The following is a 19224-nucleotide window of genomic DNA, read 5'->3' as shown; positions in this document are numbered from 1 at the left end:
CCCTGTTATTGCGTTGGCTTCTGCAGTGCAGGTTGGTGGTGGGAGAATTGGGGGTTTGGAGGGTGCTAATGGGCATGTGAGAGGGATAGGCTGCAGGGAAATTAGTGGGGGGAATGGGATTGATGGGGTTGTTCTGAGATCTGTCATAGACTCAATGGGCTGAGTATCGGAGCATCCAGGCCAGAACTACTAGACTGTACAACAGCTTTTTTTCCCCTCAGGCTGTCAGGCTCCTGAATACCCTGGAAGCAGTTTCAGACAAATGCCGCATCAAAAGCCCTAGTTTGCACAACGGCGTATAAGAACTTTGGCTGCTGCTGAACATGTTTATACATTTAGTGCAACATACTGAGTTCTGTATTTCCTTCTTCCAACTCGGTTTTGCACTAACCCTGCACTAATTTTGTATTCTGTATATACCGTTTTTTGCACTATTTGTACTTGCACAATTTTTTGTCTGCATTTATTGTATGTCCTCTGTTCTATGTATGTCCTCTGTTGTGTGAGTCTGGGGGATACGACATTTTGTTCCTCCACGTGTTTTTTAAAGCATATGGGTGAATGACAGTAAAGTATAACTTGAACTAGTTGCCTTCTATGTCATGATAAAATATGAGGATCTAAGATTGATCAACAATCAATATATCATGTTTTGGATTGCCACAAAAAATGTAATCTTTCCTATCTCCCTATCTGAGGCATGAAATCTTGAAGTTCATTTGCTCCCAAAGAAATCCTGTTTCTTTCTGCTTATCGTATATAGCAGCACAGCTTTTTAACATCAATTCAAAAACAAAATTATCCCAAGAAAATTAAGAGCTCCAGAGTAATCCATTTTCCATTCTTGTTTCCATGTTCCCCTGAGCCATGGGGAATAAAGATCAAATTACTGTGCATCTGTGAACTTGGCTTGTCTGTAAGCGACAACTTTTCTGCCTCTATTTTCATTCCTGCCTTAGTATTTTTCTGACATGTTAACTATTTACGTGATATTGGACACACAATTTCAATAAAAAATATTTTTTTAATCCATTCTGAACAAATGCCGTTGGGTACATGTCAAATAAAGGTGATACCATTCTCTGACTGGGATTACGGCTGAATTTTTTTTACACTAATTTTAATGGTTGATTCTGTTGGAGAAGCTTAATGTTCTTTTTAATGCATGGCTGGATTCTAATCCTTGTACTTTTATTTATGTAATTTTGGTAAGCAATCCCTCCATGGATGGATGTATCATAACTAATTAGCTATGAGTTTTAAGGCCTGTTAGCTCAATTTATCCTTCTTATTTTAAAGAAAATCTTCCATCTTTTTTTAAATATTACATTTGGCGATGTATTGTGTGTGTTTTATCTAAGGTTGAGGAAGGTTGGTGGGAAGGTATCCTCAATGGCAAAACTGGAATGTTTCCCTCGAATTTCATCAAGGAGCTTCCAGAAGAACCAGAGGAAGTGGTCAACACTCAAGAAGATACCACATCAAAAGCAGGTATGTTTACTTGCAGAGGGAATTTGTGGGTTGCTGGGTTTGTCATACGAGGAGAGACTCAATTAGACCAACATTCATTCTCTGCATTTCAGAAGAATGGGAGGTGACTTTGCTGAATTGTGTGATGGAAGAAAGGAACTCTTTGACCAAAGCCTCTTGCTCCTATCCATTATGCTTTGATTACTATTTCCTTAGCAATGCAGCATGACTGACAATGAGACAAAGACAGAGCAGGATACTAGAATTTGGAGGAGGAGGAGGAGGAGGAGAGGGAAATGGGTTGGGGCGTTGGGGGTTAGGGTAGAGAGATGAGGGAGAGATGGATCCCCGGAGAGTGATTCCTTCCAACACAAGTCTTCAGGAAGCAATTTTCTTATGTAGATATTAAATGATCACCCATTGGTGCCCATCTTTGACATGCCTTTGTTTGTCATGGTGCACTGCTGTAGTTCTGTACAATGGCAGGTAGAGGCTGCTGACTTTAAGTGGAGGAGGCAGTATATGTCCTTGGAGGAATACTTCTAGTATGTCTGGATTTAGAAAGTGTGACTTTGGACTGTGGTATGCCAGCAAGAGCAGTAATAGTCTGGCCCCCCACCCCCCCCCCCCCCCCCCCCCCCCCCCCGGATGGCTGGGACAGACTAGTGGACTGAAGCAACTCCTTTGTTCGAAGATTTGTTTTTTGCAGTTGTTAGTGCAAGGCCCATTTTTCTATAGGCTTCAGTAATAATGTTGTTGATAGTGATTTGGAGTTGTGTCTGTGTATATCCTCATGCGCCAGTGTTGCCTGCGTGCTGCTGCTCGGTGACTGAAATTTGAGTGCCCTTGGTTCTGGAGTGGAAATAATGTATATTGCAAAGTTTCTCATTCCTGTGAATTAACTCTACTAATCAGTGGTTAATCATCACTTTCTTGAGGATACTTAAGAATGGGTAACAAATGCTGGCCTGACCAGTGATGCCTGCATCCCGTAAATGAAATGCAACTGGTTTTCTAGTGTGAGCTTCCCCAATGAGGTCCTCATCTGAGTTTTCCTTGCTGTGACCTGAGCCTCCAGGGAGCTGGCACTCTCCTTTTCTTCTAGCCTACCTGTAGGTCATTCATGTTTGGTTGCTCACCACCTGCCCCTTGCTTAACCTCTGTAGTGTATGTATCTGACCTTCAGACTGCAAATGGCACATCAATTGATTGTATGGCTTTATCTTTGCTACATCATTGTTCAGCCAGTGTCTGGATTTGTTTTTGGCAGTTTGCAAGACTGAAGTGTATGGGTAGGGTTACGGAGGCTGAGTAGTGGATGGTGAACAGTGGTGGTGGTGGAGGTGTGAGTGATGGTATGGAAGTGAGGAGGAGAATTAGAAATGTGCATTCTGTCATCTTCACTGGTCTAAGTTCTGTTGCCACCCATTGACTCTAATGGTTGCTTCAACAATGATCAGGATGCACTCTTCAGGGGAGGTAGACCATTAGGGGTAGGACTTTGATGTGGTGTGTGCTACTGTTTAATAGGTTGTGGAGGAAGTGAAGTTCTTGTTCCAATCAGAAATGATGCTTACCCAAAATGACTATGTTGCATAATGAAAAAATTAGATTCAGCATGTAGGCTTGTATGCTTTTATCTGAGCACCAATGAGCCTTTCGGTATTCATTTTCCCGCATTTTTGCAATTTGTTTTGTTTTAAGATGTTAAGGACCGAGGAAGTCCTGAACAGGATGTTATGGATACAACTAGTGGAAAGACGGATGGATCAAATGGTGCGATAGCAACAGAAATTCAGCCAAAAAAGATAAAAGGATTTGGCTTTGGAGACATTTTTAAGGACAAACCTATCAAACTAAGACCAAGATCCATGGAAATTGAGCTTGATGGTATTGATAAGGTAAAACCTCCATTTCCTATGTTCTTTAACAAAGCTACATATTGTAATTGAATTCAATGCCAGGTTAGAAACTGTTACTTTCTGTAAAAGCTTATTTCTGTGACAGTCGAAGTTGTGCTTGAGTCAGGTGGACCTCCCTGTTCAAAAGTTCAGAAAATATCAAGTGTTTTTTGCAAATGTTCTTTTTTATTGTTGTCACAGTTGAGAAAGGGGACAAAATACCAGTGGTAAAAAGAACCTAGCAATAAGTCAATATGATTTGAGGAGCTGTGACTTTAGGTGGATGAATCTTCAGATCTATTGATTTCCACTGTAGGGTATCAGAAGAAGCTGGAGGGCAAAAAACAGATCCATTCTTTGTAATTTTTCCAAGACCTTCTAGGTTATGGAATTGTGTCTTTTAAAGGTTCAAATGTATTGACATGTTTATTTTTAAAAGGTAGGATAGGGAGTGTGAGTACTGTGAAAACAGGTAATTGGATATGTTAGCATACCATCAGGTGTGGCAAAGTCATTATGTCATTTGAGAGGGTGTGACTGAGCAGATAATAGATGATTAGAGAGTCAGTATGTCTATGAAATGCAGTTTACATTTTGAGTACCCAGATGAATTTTTCTTCGGAATTAAAAGTGTTGGTAGATGTCTCTGAATGTTGTTGTTAAGAGCTTTCGGAAGACGCTTAACTAAATTTGAAGGATTTTTGGGAAAAATAGGTGCATGTGAAATTGGAGAGTAGATTATCCTGGTTTACAGACAACACTAAAGTAGGAAGCAGAGGGTCGTACGGCTGGCTACAGGGAGTTACACAGCAAAAAATAGACTAAGCAAGTAAACAAAACTCTGGCTGGTGATGGGAAGTTCATCCACTTTAGATGTAGAAGGGCAGATCGGAATATTTTATAATGGTGAGAGAGTAGGAACTGTACATTGTCACGTACCAGCAACAAAAGAAACACACCGAGTCATGTATAAGTGTTAAAAACTATTATTAATAACTACTTATGATAATAAGAAAAAATAAAAGTAAAAATGTTAGGTCTTAAATATTAACCCCAAAAACTAAACTTGGAGTGTGTGTGTGGCAAGTTCCCAAACTCCAAGTTCAGGAATAGTTCTCAAAGTTCAGTTCAGCAAGCTGTAAGGTGAAACGTGAGCAAAGGCTTCTGCAAAACCACCGTTGACTGAAGAGGAAATATAGAGAGTAATTACGAAATCCAAATGTTCCACTTTGGAACTCATACGACACCTCAGTCACTGATGATCTCCATTCCTTTATTTCGAAGTATCTGCCACCCCGAAAGGCATCGAGATGTGGCCGTCCACACAAATACCTGTTTCCTTCTACAGGCTAATGACAAAGTGGACTCCACTGGATTATTCCAAAAATTCATACGTGGATTGCAGTGACAGACACAGTTATTGTTTTTCATCCATCAATACAGAGACCAGCAGACTCGTGTGTGTGTCTCTCTGTCTTTCTGTCTCTCTCTCCCTCTGTCTGTCTCTCTCTCCCTCTGTCTGTCTCTCTCTCCCTCTGTCTGTCTCTGCCCCTCTCTCTCTCTCTGCCCCCTCTCTCTCTCTCTGCCCCCTCTCTCTCTCTGCCCCCTCTTTCTCTCTCTGCCCCCCCTCTTTCTCTCTCTGCCCCCCCCCTTTCTCTCTCTGCCCCCCCCCTTTCTCTCTCTGCCCCCCCCTCTTTCTCTCTCTGCCCCCCCCTCTTTCTCTCTCTGCCCCCCCTCTTTCTCTCTCTGCCCCCCCTCTTTCTCTCTCTGCCCCCCCCTCTTTCTCTCTCTGCCCCCCCCTCTTTCTCTCTCTGCCCCCCCCTCTTTCTCTCTCTGCCCCCCCTCTTTCTCTCTCTGCCCCCCCTCTTTCTCTCTCTGCCCCCCCTCTTTCTCTCTCTGCCCCCCCCTCTTTCTCTCTCTGCCCCCCCTCTTTCTCTCTCTGCCCCCCCTCTTTCTCTCTCTGCCCCCCCCTCTTTCTCTCTCTGCCCCCCCCTCTTTCTCTCTCTGCCCCCCTCTCTCTCCCCCTGCTCCCCCTCTCTGCCCCCCTCTCTCTGCCCCCCTCTCTCTGCCCCCCCTCTCTCTGCCCCCCCTCTCTCTGCCCCCCCTCTCTCTGCCCCCCCTCTCTCTGCCCCCCCTCTCTCTGCCCCCCCTCTCTCTGCCCCCCCTCTCTCTCTGCCCCCCCCTCTCTCTCTGATTCTGCCTCTCTCTCTCTCTCTCTCTCTCTCTCTCTCTCTCTCTCTCTCTCTCTCTCTCTCTCTCTCCCCCCCCTCCCTCCCTCCCTCCCTCCCTCCCTCCCTCCCTCCCTCCCTCCCTCCCTCCCTCATCTGACTAACTCTGTCTCCTCTGACTAACTCTGACTGTCTGCTCCAAAACGTCATCACATCCTTATCTCCTGCTGTCGTCATCACGCCACACACACACTCACTCACTACTGTGCTATGTCTTAAAGGGACATTCACCAATAGTAACTTAATCTGTAACAACATGAACAAAAAATTTTGGATTCCTTAAATCACCAAAGGTAGTTTTCAAGTATAAAATGTAATCAAAAATTCTCATGGATTTTTGGACTTCATCAAAGTAGAATTAGAATTCAGGTGCAGCAGAAGAACTTAAGTTTTATAAGGACTTGATCAGACTCATCTAGAGTACAAGTTTTAGAGTTGAACTTGGAGAATATATTGCCTTTTGGGGAGATGCAGCACAAATTCACCAGGGTTAAATTGTGAGAGCAAGCTGCATAAACCTGTTGTCAATTCCCTTCAGTTCAGACTGTTGAATGATCTAAAGAGTACTTAACATGATTAAATGATTCTGGAAGGTAAATGGAGAGAAACTTTCTCTGGTGTAGAAATCTTCAAAAGAGTGCATAATAAATTTAGTGCTAGGCAGTATAGGAGTCCATGGGAGAAAATCCCCATGATGAGTTTTAAACTCCTGAAATTCCCTTCTTGGTAGCATAGTGTGAATATCTTAACCAGACAGACTGCAGCAGATTAAGAAAGTGGTTCACCAGCACCATCTCAATGGGCTTGCCAACAACACCCACATCTCATGAGGAAATAAAAAAAATGATTACGCTGCACTAACACTTGTCCTCGAATCGACGTCATTGAACTAATTAACTCAAATGATTCTTGAGTTGTTTGCTGCAAAGATTTTTGAGGTGCCCTAAGAACATGAAACACACTATATAAATTTTCTTTCTTTTGAGATGAGAGAAAAGATAGCTCAGAGAATATTTGAGAAACTTTGTCAAGAGTTTTGCTTAAACTATCTTTTATCCAAATGCTGATTGTTCTGTTCATTTCTAATGTTTTCATTCTTTTATTGTTTTGATCAATTAGTACTTGTATTTATGTTTCAACTGAATTTTTTTTGCCTTTGTTTTGTATACCTGGTTATTGCAGAAACTGTTGGTCTTATCTGACCAGAATCAGCTCTGTGGAATATTTTATATGGTCTCTAAATGTTTCTTGGTGATGCGTAGGCGTTGTTGTCCCTTCAGTACTTGTATTCACATCTGCACTACATCTCGTGATCAAGAGAATTAAACAATGAATGCCTATTCAGCAGTTCTTCATGAGAACTGAGAAACCAACAAATGTTAAATATTTTTTTTAACTGACGAGCATTAATGGACATCAAATGCATTTTAGCATTCAAAGTTTGCGTTAAAATTAAGTATTTTTTAGTTAAAATATGGGTATTCATTCAGCTGCACAGCTAGAACTTGCATATGTAAAATCAGGTACAGTAGCAATGTAGTGATATTGCATGGACATCAAATAAAGAAGTTTTATTTCAAAGAAATTTTCATCTTTTGCTGGAAATGACACTGGTCTTTGCATGTACTTCCTGAGAGTGTGCAAGATGTTTCATAAGTGTTTTGTTTTAACCATGTCTCTCTCCATGCTTAATCCAGGAGGCAGTTATTTGAGAAAAATTCTTGGGTATGGGGAATGTTCTTACCAATTATACTCAGAGATATCCACATCTATTGCATTCATGATCTCCTTTATATTAAAAAAAATCCAGATTGGTCAAGATGTATATTGTATTTCATGGACATACTGACTCTCTGATCAGTTGTTATCTGTCTTTGTGATGTAGTCAACTGGTGATGGCTAGTTACTGCCTTGAATTAGCTGCACTACTGTTGATATCTTAATAGTTTTGGGTAAGAAACTCCAGTAGCATCAAAGGATGTTGGTATATCCACAGTCTTCAACTTGCAAGTGCCTGGGCCAGGACTGGTTGGTTGTAATTTGTGACTGGAGCTTCTGAAGTTGCTTGTACTTTGCAATTAGTATAATGAATTCTGCATCTCGCCTTCTGCATCTACCCTCCACCAACCCCACCTCCACCCCCCCCCACACTCCCAAATCTCCATCTACCTCCAAACCCACCAGCAAGGCAGTTGATGGCCAAGTCAGATAACCAACATAAACTATACTAGAGGATAAAGGTCTTATTGAAGATCGACACTTTTATTCATTTGATCACTTGTTCAGCTGGGTGTTAGGTGGAGATTGCATTCATGTTCTAAAGGGGCATTTAAAAGAAATATTTTGCTGAGAATCTAAGGTAAAAATCAATGTCCAAAGCCTGGGTCTCCATTGGTGGCAAAGTGTAAAGTTAAGGCATGAGGTTAAACACGTAGCTTTTATTAGGGATGGATATTTGACCAGATGCTTCAAATTAAAAGAGTGAGAATATTGAGAACAAGAAAAAAATCAATGAACTCAAAGTTCATGGTTTGATGGTTTGGGAAAGTATGAGCCAGAATGTACAGTGAGTCTTGACTTTAAAATTGATTTGAGTAGAACAGAGGACATGCAAAATAGGACATTTTGAGTACAGAAGCAACAAAATACATCGTCCTAGAAAAACATGGCATTAATATCAATTTAAAATGGAAAAAGAGAGAGGGCTATTGCATGCTTTGTAGTGGAGACTGCAGTCATTTTTTTCTTGTATCCTGTTCCAGAGAGGGAACAATGCATGACCCTTTTAGGAGTAATTTTCAATCCTTGGGTAGAGGTGTTTTACTGAATGGAAAGTTAGCAAATTACACTGACCATTTAAGAGTTTCATATTGATCCATTTCTAAGGATGTTAAATGTTTTAATAGGGAAGGGATTATTTTTAAGTGTAGCTATAGAGCCATTGTATCTGTGCATTTTTACACAATTACAAGCATTTCCTAAACCGCAATCAGGAAAATCTTGTTATTTTGATTTGGGTTCATTGCTGATTTTGTGGCATGGCTATTAGGGCTGATGTCATTCGGAATCTAGTATAAAAAATCTGCAGGTAACATGAATGGAAGTGGTTATGTCACTTATGCATACAATTTCTTGACCTTTTGTATTAACCTGGCTGATTCCACTGGGTTACGGAAGTGAATTACTAGCTTAACAAGTGAAAACTTGGAAGTATAGTCATCTTTCTTCCTTGGAATATACCCTTCTGCAACAATACTAGAAAATGTAGATGTTCTGCTTAGAAGCAGAAAAGATGTGCTTATGTAAATGCTCCCTGAATGTACAATACAATGTTAATGCTAATAAACCAGAAGAGTATAAGGAAATTAAGTTTTAGAACCTTCAGTACTTCAAAGACTAAATTTGTTCATTTCTTTTGTTACCAATTCTTAACTCTTATCTTTGATGATTCTATCCTTCTGGTCACCTTCATCATCTATCAACATTCTTGGCTTGCCTTAACTGGAACTCCCAAATTGTTTTAAAAAAATAATTCCAACAACCTTGGCTTTATCTTCAAAGTCAAGCTCTTCAACTTGCAAATGCCTTACACCCAAGTGAACTTGGGCTAGGACTGGCTGGTGTCAGTTTGTGCATGGAGCTTCTTACTTGTACTTTGCAATTAGTTTAATGCCATTTTTAGTGATTCCATATCTGGTTATTCACAGGTATAACACTGAATACTCTGGTTAAATATTCCTGCTTCCATTTGGTAATAAAACTATTTTTAGCTATAGTAATAAAACTGCAGCAGCTTACTCTGAAAACATCAAGAAATATTTTTAATGGAATAGAGAAAAGCTATGTTCTATTACACTGCTTGAACCATGGATGATTTTGCAACTAAGTGCAAATGAGTATTATAGGAAACTTGAATTGTAAAATAGTGAATGTGCTGTTAATAGTGGTATTCAACCTCCCACTGAAGATTTTAGTGTTAAGTAGGTTTTAGTTGCAATAAATAAATGAGCAAAAATTGAAAAAATATTAAAATGGTATGTATTTACATACACCAAATTGATTGGACAGAGTAATTTTGTTAAAGTTTCTAATGTTTCAGAACTGATAACCTGTTGTCCTGCAAGGTGAATTTGTTGTCCAATATCACTTCAAGTGTCAAAATCTTGTGAGTTCCTAAGCAGAGCATAACATAGATCTTTGTTTGATCTGTCAATGAATTCACCAAGGACATCTGAAGTTCTTTTTCTTAAATCTCAATGTCACTGCTATGAAAAGACTCCTGCATTCACAAATGTAATTACCAAAAGCAAATCTCCTTTAATCAATTCAAGAAATTACTTTAATCTTGGATCAAGGGATGCCATCTTTGATTTAATTGAACTGAATTCACAAAAGCAATGCTATTAGATTTGCAGTATAATTTGGTACTTTGTGATGACAGGAGTTGAAGACCACCAAGTGAAATAAAATCATGTTACTCTATCTCCAGGCCAGTATGGAAAAAAAATAAAAATACTCTCTTTATTTGCCAGTGGTAAATTGTGCAATTACTTAGTGTTATTTTACATTATAAAATATGGTGAGGATGAATAGAAAAATATACATATCCTACATTTAGATATAGCTGTCATTTCCTCCTTTCTGCTTGCATGTTGTGGTTTCCTTTTGTCTTTTACCCCTCTTTTCTTAACATCCTCTTTCTATTCTACATTCCCTCTCCTGTTTGTCTACACCCCACTGCCTCTTCCATATTCCTCTTTTTCTTCCTTTTCGTACTCTCCCTCTTCTTTATATTCCTCTCCCCTTTCCTACCCTCTGCTCTCTGTAGTCAATCACCTGTGCTTGACTATTTTCTCCCATGCACACAGCCTTGCCAGCCCAGGTTTCTTCTTCACCACCACCCCATCCCAACAAACACCTGCACAGGTGCCCTCCTCCAAACTCCGTGTATGTCCTGCTCTTCCCCTAATAAATTCCTGCAAATTAGTCACCCTCTTTCCCCCTTTTCCTTTTATTCTCTTCACTTTCCTGTCTCTATTCCCATGCGATAACCTCCCCCCCCCCCCCACAGAACGTGTGACCTGTGTCTTGCTCCACCACATTACCTTACTCCCACTTGCTTTCAGGTGCTCTGCTTCCCTCATGCACCACCACCCCCCCCCCCCCCCTGTGCTCTCTCTTTTCCATCTAACTGTGTGCCCACCCGAAGTAGTCATGCTTCTAATGACCCTTCTTTTCCCTTGCTTTCTTCTCCCCCTCTGTCCTCTCTGTCTTGCTCTCTATCTTGCACTTTATTTACATTGTTGTCCTCTCTCTGCTGCTTTCCCATCCGTCCCTTGCTTGCCATCCTGTTATTTGCTTGCTCTCTTGTTCACAATGGCATGCTTCTCTTTGGTTAATTGAGCCTTGTACTCTGCAAGTGGCCTCAGTTTCACAAATATATGAAGGGGAATATAGCAAATTAAAGATGTAGGCTTCTTGGATCAATTGTCATCTACTCTTTCATTGTTAAACAAGGTGTTAGGTCTGGCAGACACTGAATGTTGGCTGTCTGTCTGTGCTATTTAATGATTTCCTGGCATGCCTTCCTTCGTTTTCCTTTTCCACTCTAAGGTCTCATGAAAGTCCAAAAGTTTATTTTTAATATTTATTTTCAGCTCTTTTTCTACTGATGTCTTTAAGTGCTTTTATTGTCATTATTTTCTGAGAATTTGAAAATATGAAACGAATTTTACTTCAATATTTTCTACTGTTCTGATTTCTTATTTCCAAAAGCAAATTAAATTAACTAAAGGACTCAAGAATGCACACACTGAAACAACAGCTGTTAGCACCAGAGCTACTAAAAAAATAATTGCAATGCATGTTTTTAGTCATTCCATTAGACCTGTATTTTTAAATCTCATTAAGATTTCATTTGTTCTATCAGCTTTTGTACTTTTTTGCATTTCTGTTGCCAGCAGGAAGTAAAATTTAAAGCTATTGCAAAAACTTCATTCATTTTTATGATCAAATTCACCCAGGTACATTGTGAAGAAAGAAATGCTTTATTCTTTATTTGCCAGGTGCTACAACCATCACTGCAGTGGTAAAATTCTGATGATGTTTATTTTCTCGTGGTGCCTATTTGTATTTTAGGTTGGTTATTCAGGAAGTAATTTTTTCAAGCAGGCTAATAACTGCTGGATAAGAATATTTTAAGAGCAAAAGGGAAACAAACGAAAAGAATATGTCTCTTCAAGGATTATTGTGGTCTTCTACGTGTGGAGTCACAGGAATTGGGCGAGGTGTTAAAGGAATATCTGTATTTACAGTGGAGAAAGTCATGGAAGCTAAGGAATTAAGGGAAATGAATTGTGATGTATTGGAGCATATCCACATTACTACAGAGGAAGTTCTGGCAGTCCTAAGGCATATTAAGGTGGATAAATCCCCAGGGCCTGATCAAGTTTATCCTAGGACATTGTGGGAAGCTAGGGAAGAAACTGTTGGGGCCCTGACAGAGATATGTGCATCGTCTTTAACCACGGGTGTTGTATTGGAAGACTGGAGGATGGCAAATACTGTGCCTTTATTTAAGAAGGGATACAGCGACAAGCCAGGGAACTACAGGCCGGTGAGCTGAATATCAGTGGTGGGAAATTTACTGGAGGGGATTCTGAGGGACAGGATCTACCAGCATTTGGAAAGATAAGGATTGATAAGGAATAGTCAACATGGCTTTGTGCATCGGAAATCATGTCTCTCAAATCTGAGTTTTTGTTTTGAAGAGGAAATGAAGATTGATTAGGGCAGGGTGGTAGACAGTATCTACAAGGACATTTACAAGGTCCTGTATGGCAGACGAATGGGGAAGGTTAGATCACATGCGATCCAGGGTGAGTTAGCCAATTAGATACAAAGCTGGCTTGTTTGGAAGGAGATAGAGGGTAGAAGGAGACAGTGATGTGCCACTGTGATTGGTGCTGGGTCCACTGCTGTTTATCATTTATATTAACGATTTGGATCACAATGTTGTTAATATGGTTAGTAAGTTTGTGGATGACACCAAAATTGATGGTGGTGTGGACAGTGAAGAAGGTTATCTAAGATTACAAGAGGATCTAGATGAACTGGGCAAATGGACCAAGGAATAACAGATGGAATTTAACTTGGACAAGTGCAAAGTGTTACATTTTGGTAAGTTAAACCAGGGCAGGACTTGCACAGTAAATGGTAGAGCCCTGGAGAGTTTTGTAGGGGTACAGGTACATTGTTCCCTGAAAGTGATGACACAGGTAGACAGGGTGGTGAAGAAGATGTTTGACATGCTTGCCTTCATCGATCAGAGCATTGAGTACAGGAGTTAGGATGCTATGTTGCAACTGTACAAGACATTGGTGAGACTGCACTAAGGGTATTGTGTGTAGTTCTAGTTCCCATTGATGCCAAATATGTCATTAAGCTGGATAGGGTGCAGAAAAGATTCACAAGATCACAAGACACAGGAGCAGAAGTAGGCCATTCTGCCCATTGAGTCTGCTCCATGGTCTAAACTGATACTATTCCTATCTAGCCCCAATTTCCGGCCATATCGCTTGATACCTTGACTAATTAGATACCTATCAATCTCCTCCTTAAACGCCCCCAATGATTTGGCCTCCACAGCTGTATGTGGCAAAGAATTCCATAATTTCATTACCCTCTGGCTAAAGAAATTTCTCCTCATTTCTGTTTTAAACCGGTACCCTCTAATTCTAAGATTGTGCCCTCTAGTCCTGGACTCACCCACCAGGGGAAACAGCTTAACCACATCTACTCTGTCCAGTCCTTTCAACATTCTAAATGTTTCGATGAGGTCCCCTCTCATTCTTCTGTACTCCAATGAATACAGTCCAAGAGCTGACAAACGCTCATCATAAGTAAGCCCTTTCATTCTGGGAATCATCCTCGTAAATCTTTTCTGAACCCTCTCCAACATCAGTACGTCCTTCCTAAGGTAAGGGGCCCAAAACTGCACACCGTACTCCAAATGAGGTTTCACCAGTGCCCCATAGAGCCTCACTTCATTACTTTTATATTTTATACCTCTCGAGATGAATGCTGAAATAGCATTTGCTTTCTTTACCGCCGATCCGACCTAGTGGTTAACCTTTAGGGTATCCTGCATGAGTACCCCCAAGTCCCTTTGTACTTCTGTACTTTGAATTTTCTCCCCATCTAGATAATAATCTGCCCGTTTATTTCTTTTTCCAAAGTGTACAACAGCACTTTTCTCAACATTGAATCTCATCTGCCATTTCTTTGCCCATTCTCCTACACTATCTAAGTCTCTCTGCAACCTTCCTGTTTCTTCAATACTCCCTAGTCCTCCACCTATCTTGGTGTCATCTGCAAACTTAGCCACAAAACCATTTACTCCATCATCTAAATCATTAATGTACGAAGTAAAAAGAAGCGGCCCCAACACCGACCCCTGCAGAACACCACTAGTAACTGGTAGCCAACCAGAACAGGATCCCTTTATTCCCACCCTTTGCTTTCTGCCTACCAGCCAATGCTCCACCCATTCCAATGTCCTACCTGTAATCCCATGAGCTCTCATCTTATTAATCAGCCTCTTGTGCAGCACCTTGTCGAAGGCCTTTTGAAAGTCTAAATACACAACATCCACAGCCTCTCCCTTGTCCACCCTACCTGAGATTTCCTCAAAAAACTCCAATAGGTTGGTCAGGCAGGATCTTCCCTTCACCAAACCATGCTGGCTTTATGAGGATGTTACTGGGACTGGAAGGATTGAGTTATAAGCAGATGCTGGTAGGTTGGGATATTTTTCCTTGCAGTGTAGGAGACTGAGGGTGACCTTATAGATGTATATAAAATCATGAGGGGCATAGATAAGGTGGATGGTCACTTCTTTTCCCCAAGGGTAGAGGAGTCTAAAACTAGAGGACGTGCATTTAAGGTGAGAGGGGAAAGATTTAAAGGGGACCCAAGGGGCAACTTTTTCACACACAGGATGGGTATATGGAATGAGCCAAAGGATTGATAAGGATTTGATAAGGTCCTTCATGGGAGGCTCACCCAGAAGATTAAGATGCACGGGATCCAAGGTGAATTGACCATTTGGATTCAGAACTGGCTTGCCTGTAGAAGACAGAGGGTAGTGGTTGATGGGACTTATTCTAGCTGGAGGTCTATAACTAGTGGTGTTCCTCAGGAATCCGTACTGGGACCTCTGCTGTTTGTTATGTATATAAATGACCTGGATGAAAATGTACATGGGTGGGTTAGTAAGTTTGCAGATGATACGAAGATTGGTGGTGTTGTGGATAGTGTAGAAGACTGGCAAAGGATACAGTGGGACATAGATCAGTTGCAGATATGGGCAGAGAAATGGCAGATGGAGTTCAACCAAGCCAAATGTGAAGTGTTGCACCTTGGGAGATCAAATGTAAAGAGACAGTACATTGTTAATAGCAAGACTCTTAACAGTGTTGATGAGCAGAGGGATCTTGGGGTCCAAGTTCATAGCTCCCTGAAAGCGTCTGCACAGGTTGATAGGGCGGTAAAGAAGGCATACGGCATGCTTGCCTTTATTAGTTGAGGCATTGAGTTCAAGAGTCAGGAAATTATGCTGCAGCTTTATAAAACTTTAGTTAGGCCGCATCTGGAGTATTGCATTCATTTCTGGTCACCCCATTATAGGAAGGATGGAGAGGGTGCAGAAGAGGTTTACCAAGATGCTGCCTGGATTAGAGGGAATGTGCTATGGGGATAGGTTGGACAAACTTGGGTTGTTCTCTCTGGAGTGGCGGAGGCTGAGGGGAGATCTGATGGGGGTTTATAAGATTATGAGAAGCATAGATAGAGTAGACAGCCAGTATCTTTTCCCCAGGGTTGAAATGTCTAATACCAGAAGGCATGCATTTAAGGTGATGGGGGTAAGTTCAAAGGAGATGAGTGGGGTGTTTTTTTTACAGAGTGGTGGGTGCCTGGAATGCACTGCCTGGGGTGGTGGTGGAGGCAAGTACAATAGGGGCATTCAAGAAGCTCTTGGATAGGCACGTGAATGTGAGGGAAATGGTAGGATATGGACATTGTGTAGGCAGAAGGGATTAGTTTAGTTGGGCATTTTATTACTAATGTAATTGGATTGGCACAACATTGTGGGCCAAAGGGACTGTTCCTGTGCTGTACTGTTCTATGAAGCTGTAGAGATGGGTACAGTTACAACATTTAAAAGACATTTGGACAGTTACATGGATAGAAAAGGTTTAGAGGAATATAGGCCAAATGCAGGCAAGTGGGGCTAGGTTAGATGTGCATCTAAGTTGGCACGGCAGAAGTATGACTCTGACTTTACACTTACAAGCCCTAAAACTGTAGATTTGCTTTACGCAGTGTACTTTTACTTTCACTACAGGTCATTTTATTAAAATAGGCTCAAGGCTTGTGCGCTAATGAGTTACTTCAAAATATGGTGACTTATTCTGAAATTATTGTATCACTGCAATGTTTTTGCTTGGTTGGGTGATAGGTCAGAATAACCCTCCCACTGTCAAAAATATTCTAGACCTATGTACTTTCCTAATGAGACATGCTAGTGAGGTTTTACACTTGAGCAACTTATGACCTAAGAAGTGGGCTGATCTTCACAAGTCAGAGCATTGCTGTTATGAAGGTAATATCAATGAGTTTCTCATAGTTTAATTATTTGCTCTGTCTTTTGTGGTTATCTTGTATGAACCAGATTTTAGTTCTGCATTCTCTTTGGTCATGGCACTCAGGTCAGTAATGGGGAGGATAAACTAAGCCAGAATTTAATGAATGTTTTACCTAACAACTACGTTTGATTAGATCGTTGTTTACCCAGTCATACTTTGGTTCTGGTTACTGGCATTTCTTTTGTTTTAAGTCAAGCTTTTGAACTGGGTATCATTATTATTTACGTCATTATTAGTTTAAGTAATTAAATAAATATAGTTTTAATTGCAATAGTTCTTTTGAGACTTTGTTGCTGGCATAAGTCAGCAGTAAACCTGACTCTTGGTCATTTAAACCATGTATTTGTGTGACATATTAATGACTGGTTTTAAGCAATCAAAAATTTGATGACTGCATATTTTATAAAGGTGACTTAATTATTTAAATTACTGTTTAGTTCAATATTTTGGAGCTTGGTTAATGTAATCCTTTTACTATCTACAAACGGAATAGAAGCAAATTTGATTCAGGGTTCACAATGCATAGAAACTACTACAAATTCTGCAACAGAATATAAATTGCATTTTCCCTTATCCCTTTTGTGCTGCTAGGAAGTATTTCACAATGGTATCAATTGTAGGTCCACAATGCTTCACATGTTTTGCAGATGAAACACTTTTATAGGTCATCTTTTATTAAGCAAGTCAACACTGGAGATTTGTAGTCATCTTCTTTGCAAAACTTTGTCAGTGTTTTTCTTTTATTGCATATTACTTTTTAGGTAAGCGATCAGTTAATTTTTTTCAACAGTTCCAAAAGTGGGAAGTAACATGGTCAGATTTTTATTAAACCGGATAGTCAACTTCCTCTTGGCAAACTAGAATTGTTTTAAAATGGTTGCACATCTCTGGCTTGTTTCAAGGTTGTTTGGCAATGATTAAGTTGTGATTTATTGAATAAAGTATGCAGTTTGATACTCCTTCAATAAATCAGATGAACATATTTTGTCAAAATAATGAAGGAACTTTGTAAACAAAGTAACAATTGGAATATGATCCTTACTTGAGAGAATTTGTGCTATTGCTAACAGTACATTTTGGAAGATAGTATTTTTATTTTTAAAGCATAATCTTTTAAATATTAAGTAACAGCAAATCAATGCTGTTCAAGTAGACCAAAGTATAGATTGTCTTAAACTTTCACAGCAGCAGTTTCAGGATATTTCCTCAATATTGAGTGGAACTATCTTTATGCCTTGGTTCATTACACACAGTGCCCAAGGGAAGTTAGCCCATTTCGATAAATGATTGCACTAAATTTTGGTTTTGAATTCTTCTTAAGACGGTCAAAAAACAATATTTCCAGATAAAACAGAATTTGGTTTGGTTTTAATTGAGAGTGCCTAGCCTAGAGTGCCATTTGTATTTATTACAAAGAACCGGTCTTTGGTCAGTACGTGAATGTGATATTTTTTGATATTTTTTAAATAAAGGTTAAATTAATAAAATAATTATTTAATCCATTAACCTAGTAAAATAGCCCAGAATTAATTTATGTTTTTAACATTTGTCCTGAAAGAGTGGTTGGACTTTAGTTCTTTTACTAAATGGAGGCACAGTGAGGCTCCTTATTCCTGTATAATACATATCCTTCGTCATGTGGAAAATCCAGCTTTTTTTCTGTCATGCCCTGGAAAACCACGTGCACTGGATATTTTGTCAATTAGAACTCAAAAGGTCCTGAATTCAGACCTTGAGCAATAGGTGGCATCATTTTGGTGCATTCATAAGGCTGAGTGTTATGTGGATAGTGCATTCTGGGAAATGGGCACCTCACATATTAAATGATTGCAGACAGAGAGGGAAAGGGTCACCAGGAAGGTAGTGAAGGAGTGTCTTTCAGTCTGATTTTTGCCCGGGCTGTCTGTAAGCTCATTCAAGTGAGGTACCTGTAATTGCAACCCCAATTCCCTATTCGCTAACAGTCACACACCTTATGTTCCCTCTGTCACTGCCAAGTTTAGCATCTCATTTGCCACAATGCAATAACAAAAAGCACCATGTTACAAGCCAAGAATTAATAAATTAAATCATGCACATTGCATACAAAGGAAAGATGCATATAATTATCCTTGCTTATCCTATTAATGCTTCTCTTCTGTGTGCCCTGCCTGACGTGGTGCTCTGATACAGTGTTACCCTAGTGGTTAGAGAGTTGGTTGGTGAAAGGCTGCTGACCTTCACTGGAGGTCAGATAAGTTAGAGGATGATGTTGAAGGCCCAGAAGGCCTGGTTTCGGATAACACAGTCTCACTTTGTTCAGCAGCCGACAGCTGCTTGTGCTGCAGTGGAAGTTGTGACGTCATTAGTTTCACAATTGTATGAGTGGAGATAACTGCAGCTTCCATGCTTCAAGCTGTGCACAAGGTCACAGTTGATGCCAGACCTATCTGAGCTGATTGATACAGTGAAAATTCTCACAACCCTGTGTTTAATGTACCGAGGATTTTAATGTGCACAATCATTAGTTTCAAGCAATCAATCAGAGTTCTCATTTGAGTCCTCTGCATTTTGAATATGTGTGACCTCTACTTTGGAGAAGCTGGCATCTACACTAACTTTGCCTCCTACCCCAGCTATATGACATTAAAAACTGGAGTCTTACCACAGGCAGGTTCTGGCCTGGAATCTAAATTATTTGCAATGTCAGTATCTGAGTTGGTAGATGTAACTTTGAATTATATCGATAGTGTGAGTTTTTCTCCATAAGAACATAAGAAATAGGAGCAGAAGTAGGCCATCTGGCCTGTCAAGCTTGCTTCGCCATTCAACAAGATCATGACTGATTTGGCCGTGGACTTGGCTCCACCTACCTGCCTTTTCCTCATAACCCTTAACCCCCCCCCTACCATGCAAAAATCTAATGGTGCCTTAAGTATA

General features: G+C 40.3%; 1 protein-coding gene across 1 annotated transcript in view; it reads left to right on the top strand.

Moving 5' to 3' along the window:
• sh3kbp1 (SH3-domain kinase binding protein 1) overlaps positions 1–19224 on the top strand; it is a 172501-nt gene that overhangs the window by 106945 nt on the left and 46332 nt on the right. The window contains exons 5-6 of the mRNA XM_052013549.1: positions 1362–1491; positions 3175–3371. Coding sequence (XP_051869509.1) covers positions 1362–1491; positions 3175–3371 — 327 coding nt within the window. The remainder of the gene's footprint in view (positions 1–1361; positions 1492–3174; positions 3372–19224) is intronic.

Source organism: Pristis pectinata, chromosome 4, assembly GCF_009764475.1.
Source record: "Pristis pectinata isolate sPriPec2 chromosome 4, sPriPec2.1.pri, whole genome shotgun sequence".
In the NCBI taxonomy this organism is placed as follows: Eukaryota; Metazoa; Chordata; class Chondrichthyes; order Rhinopristiformes; family Pristidae; genus Pristis; species Pristis pectinata.
This window is presented reverse-complemented; position numbering and strand designations above follow the sequence as displayed.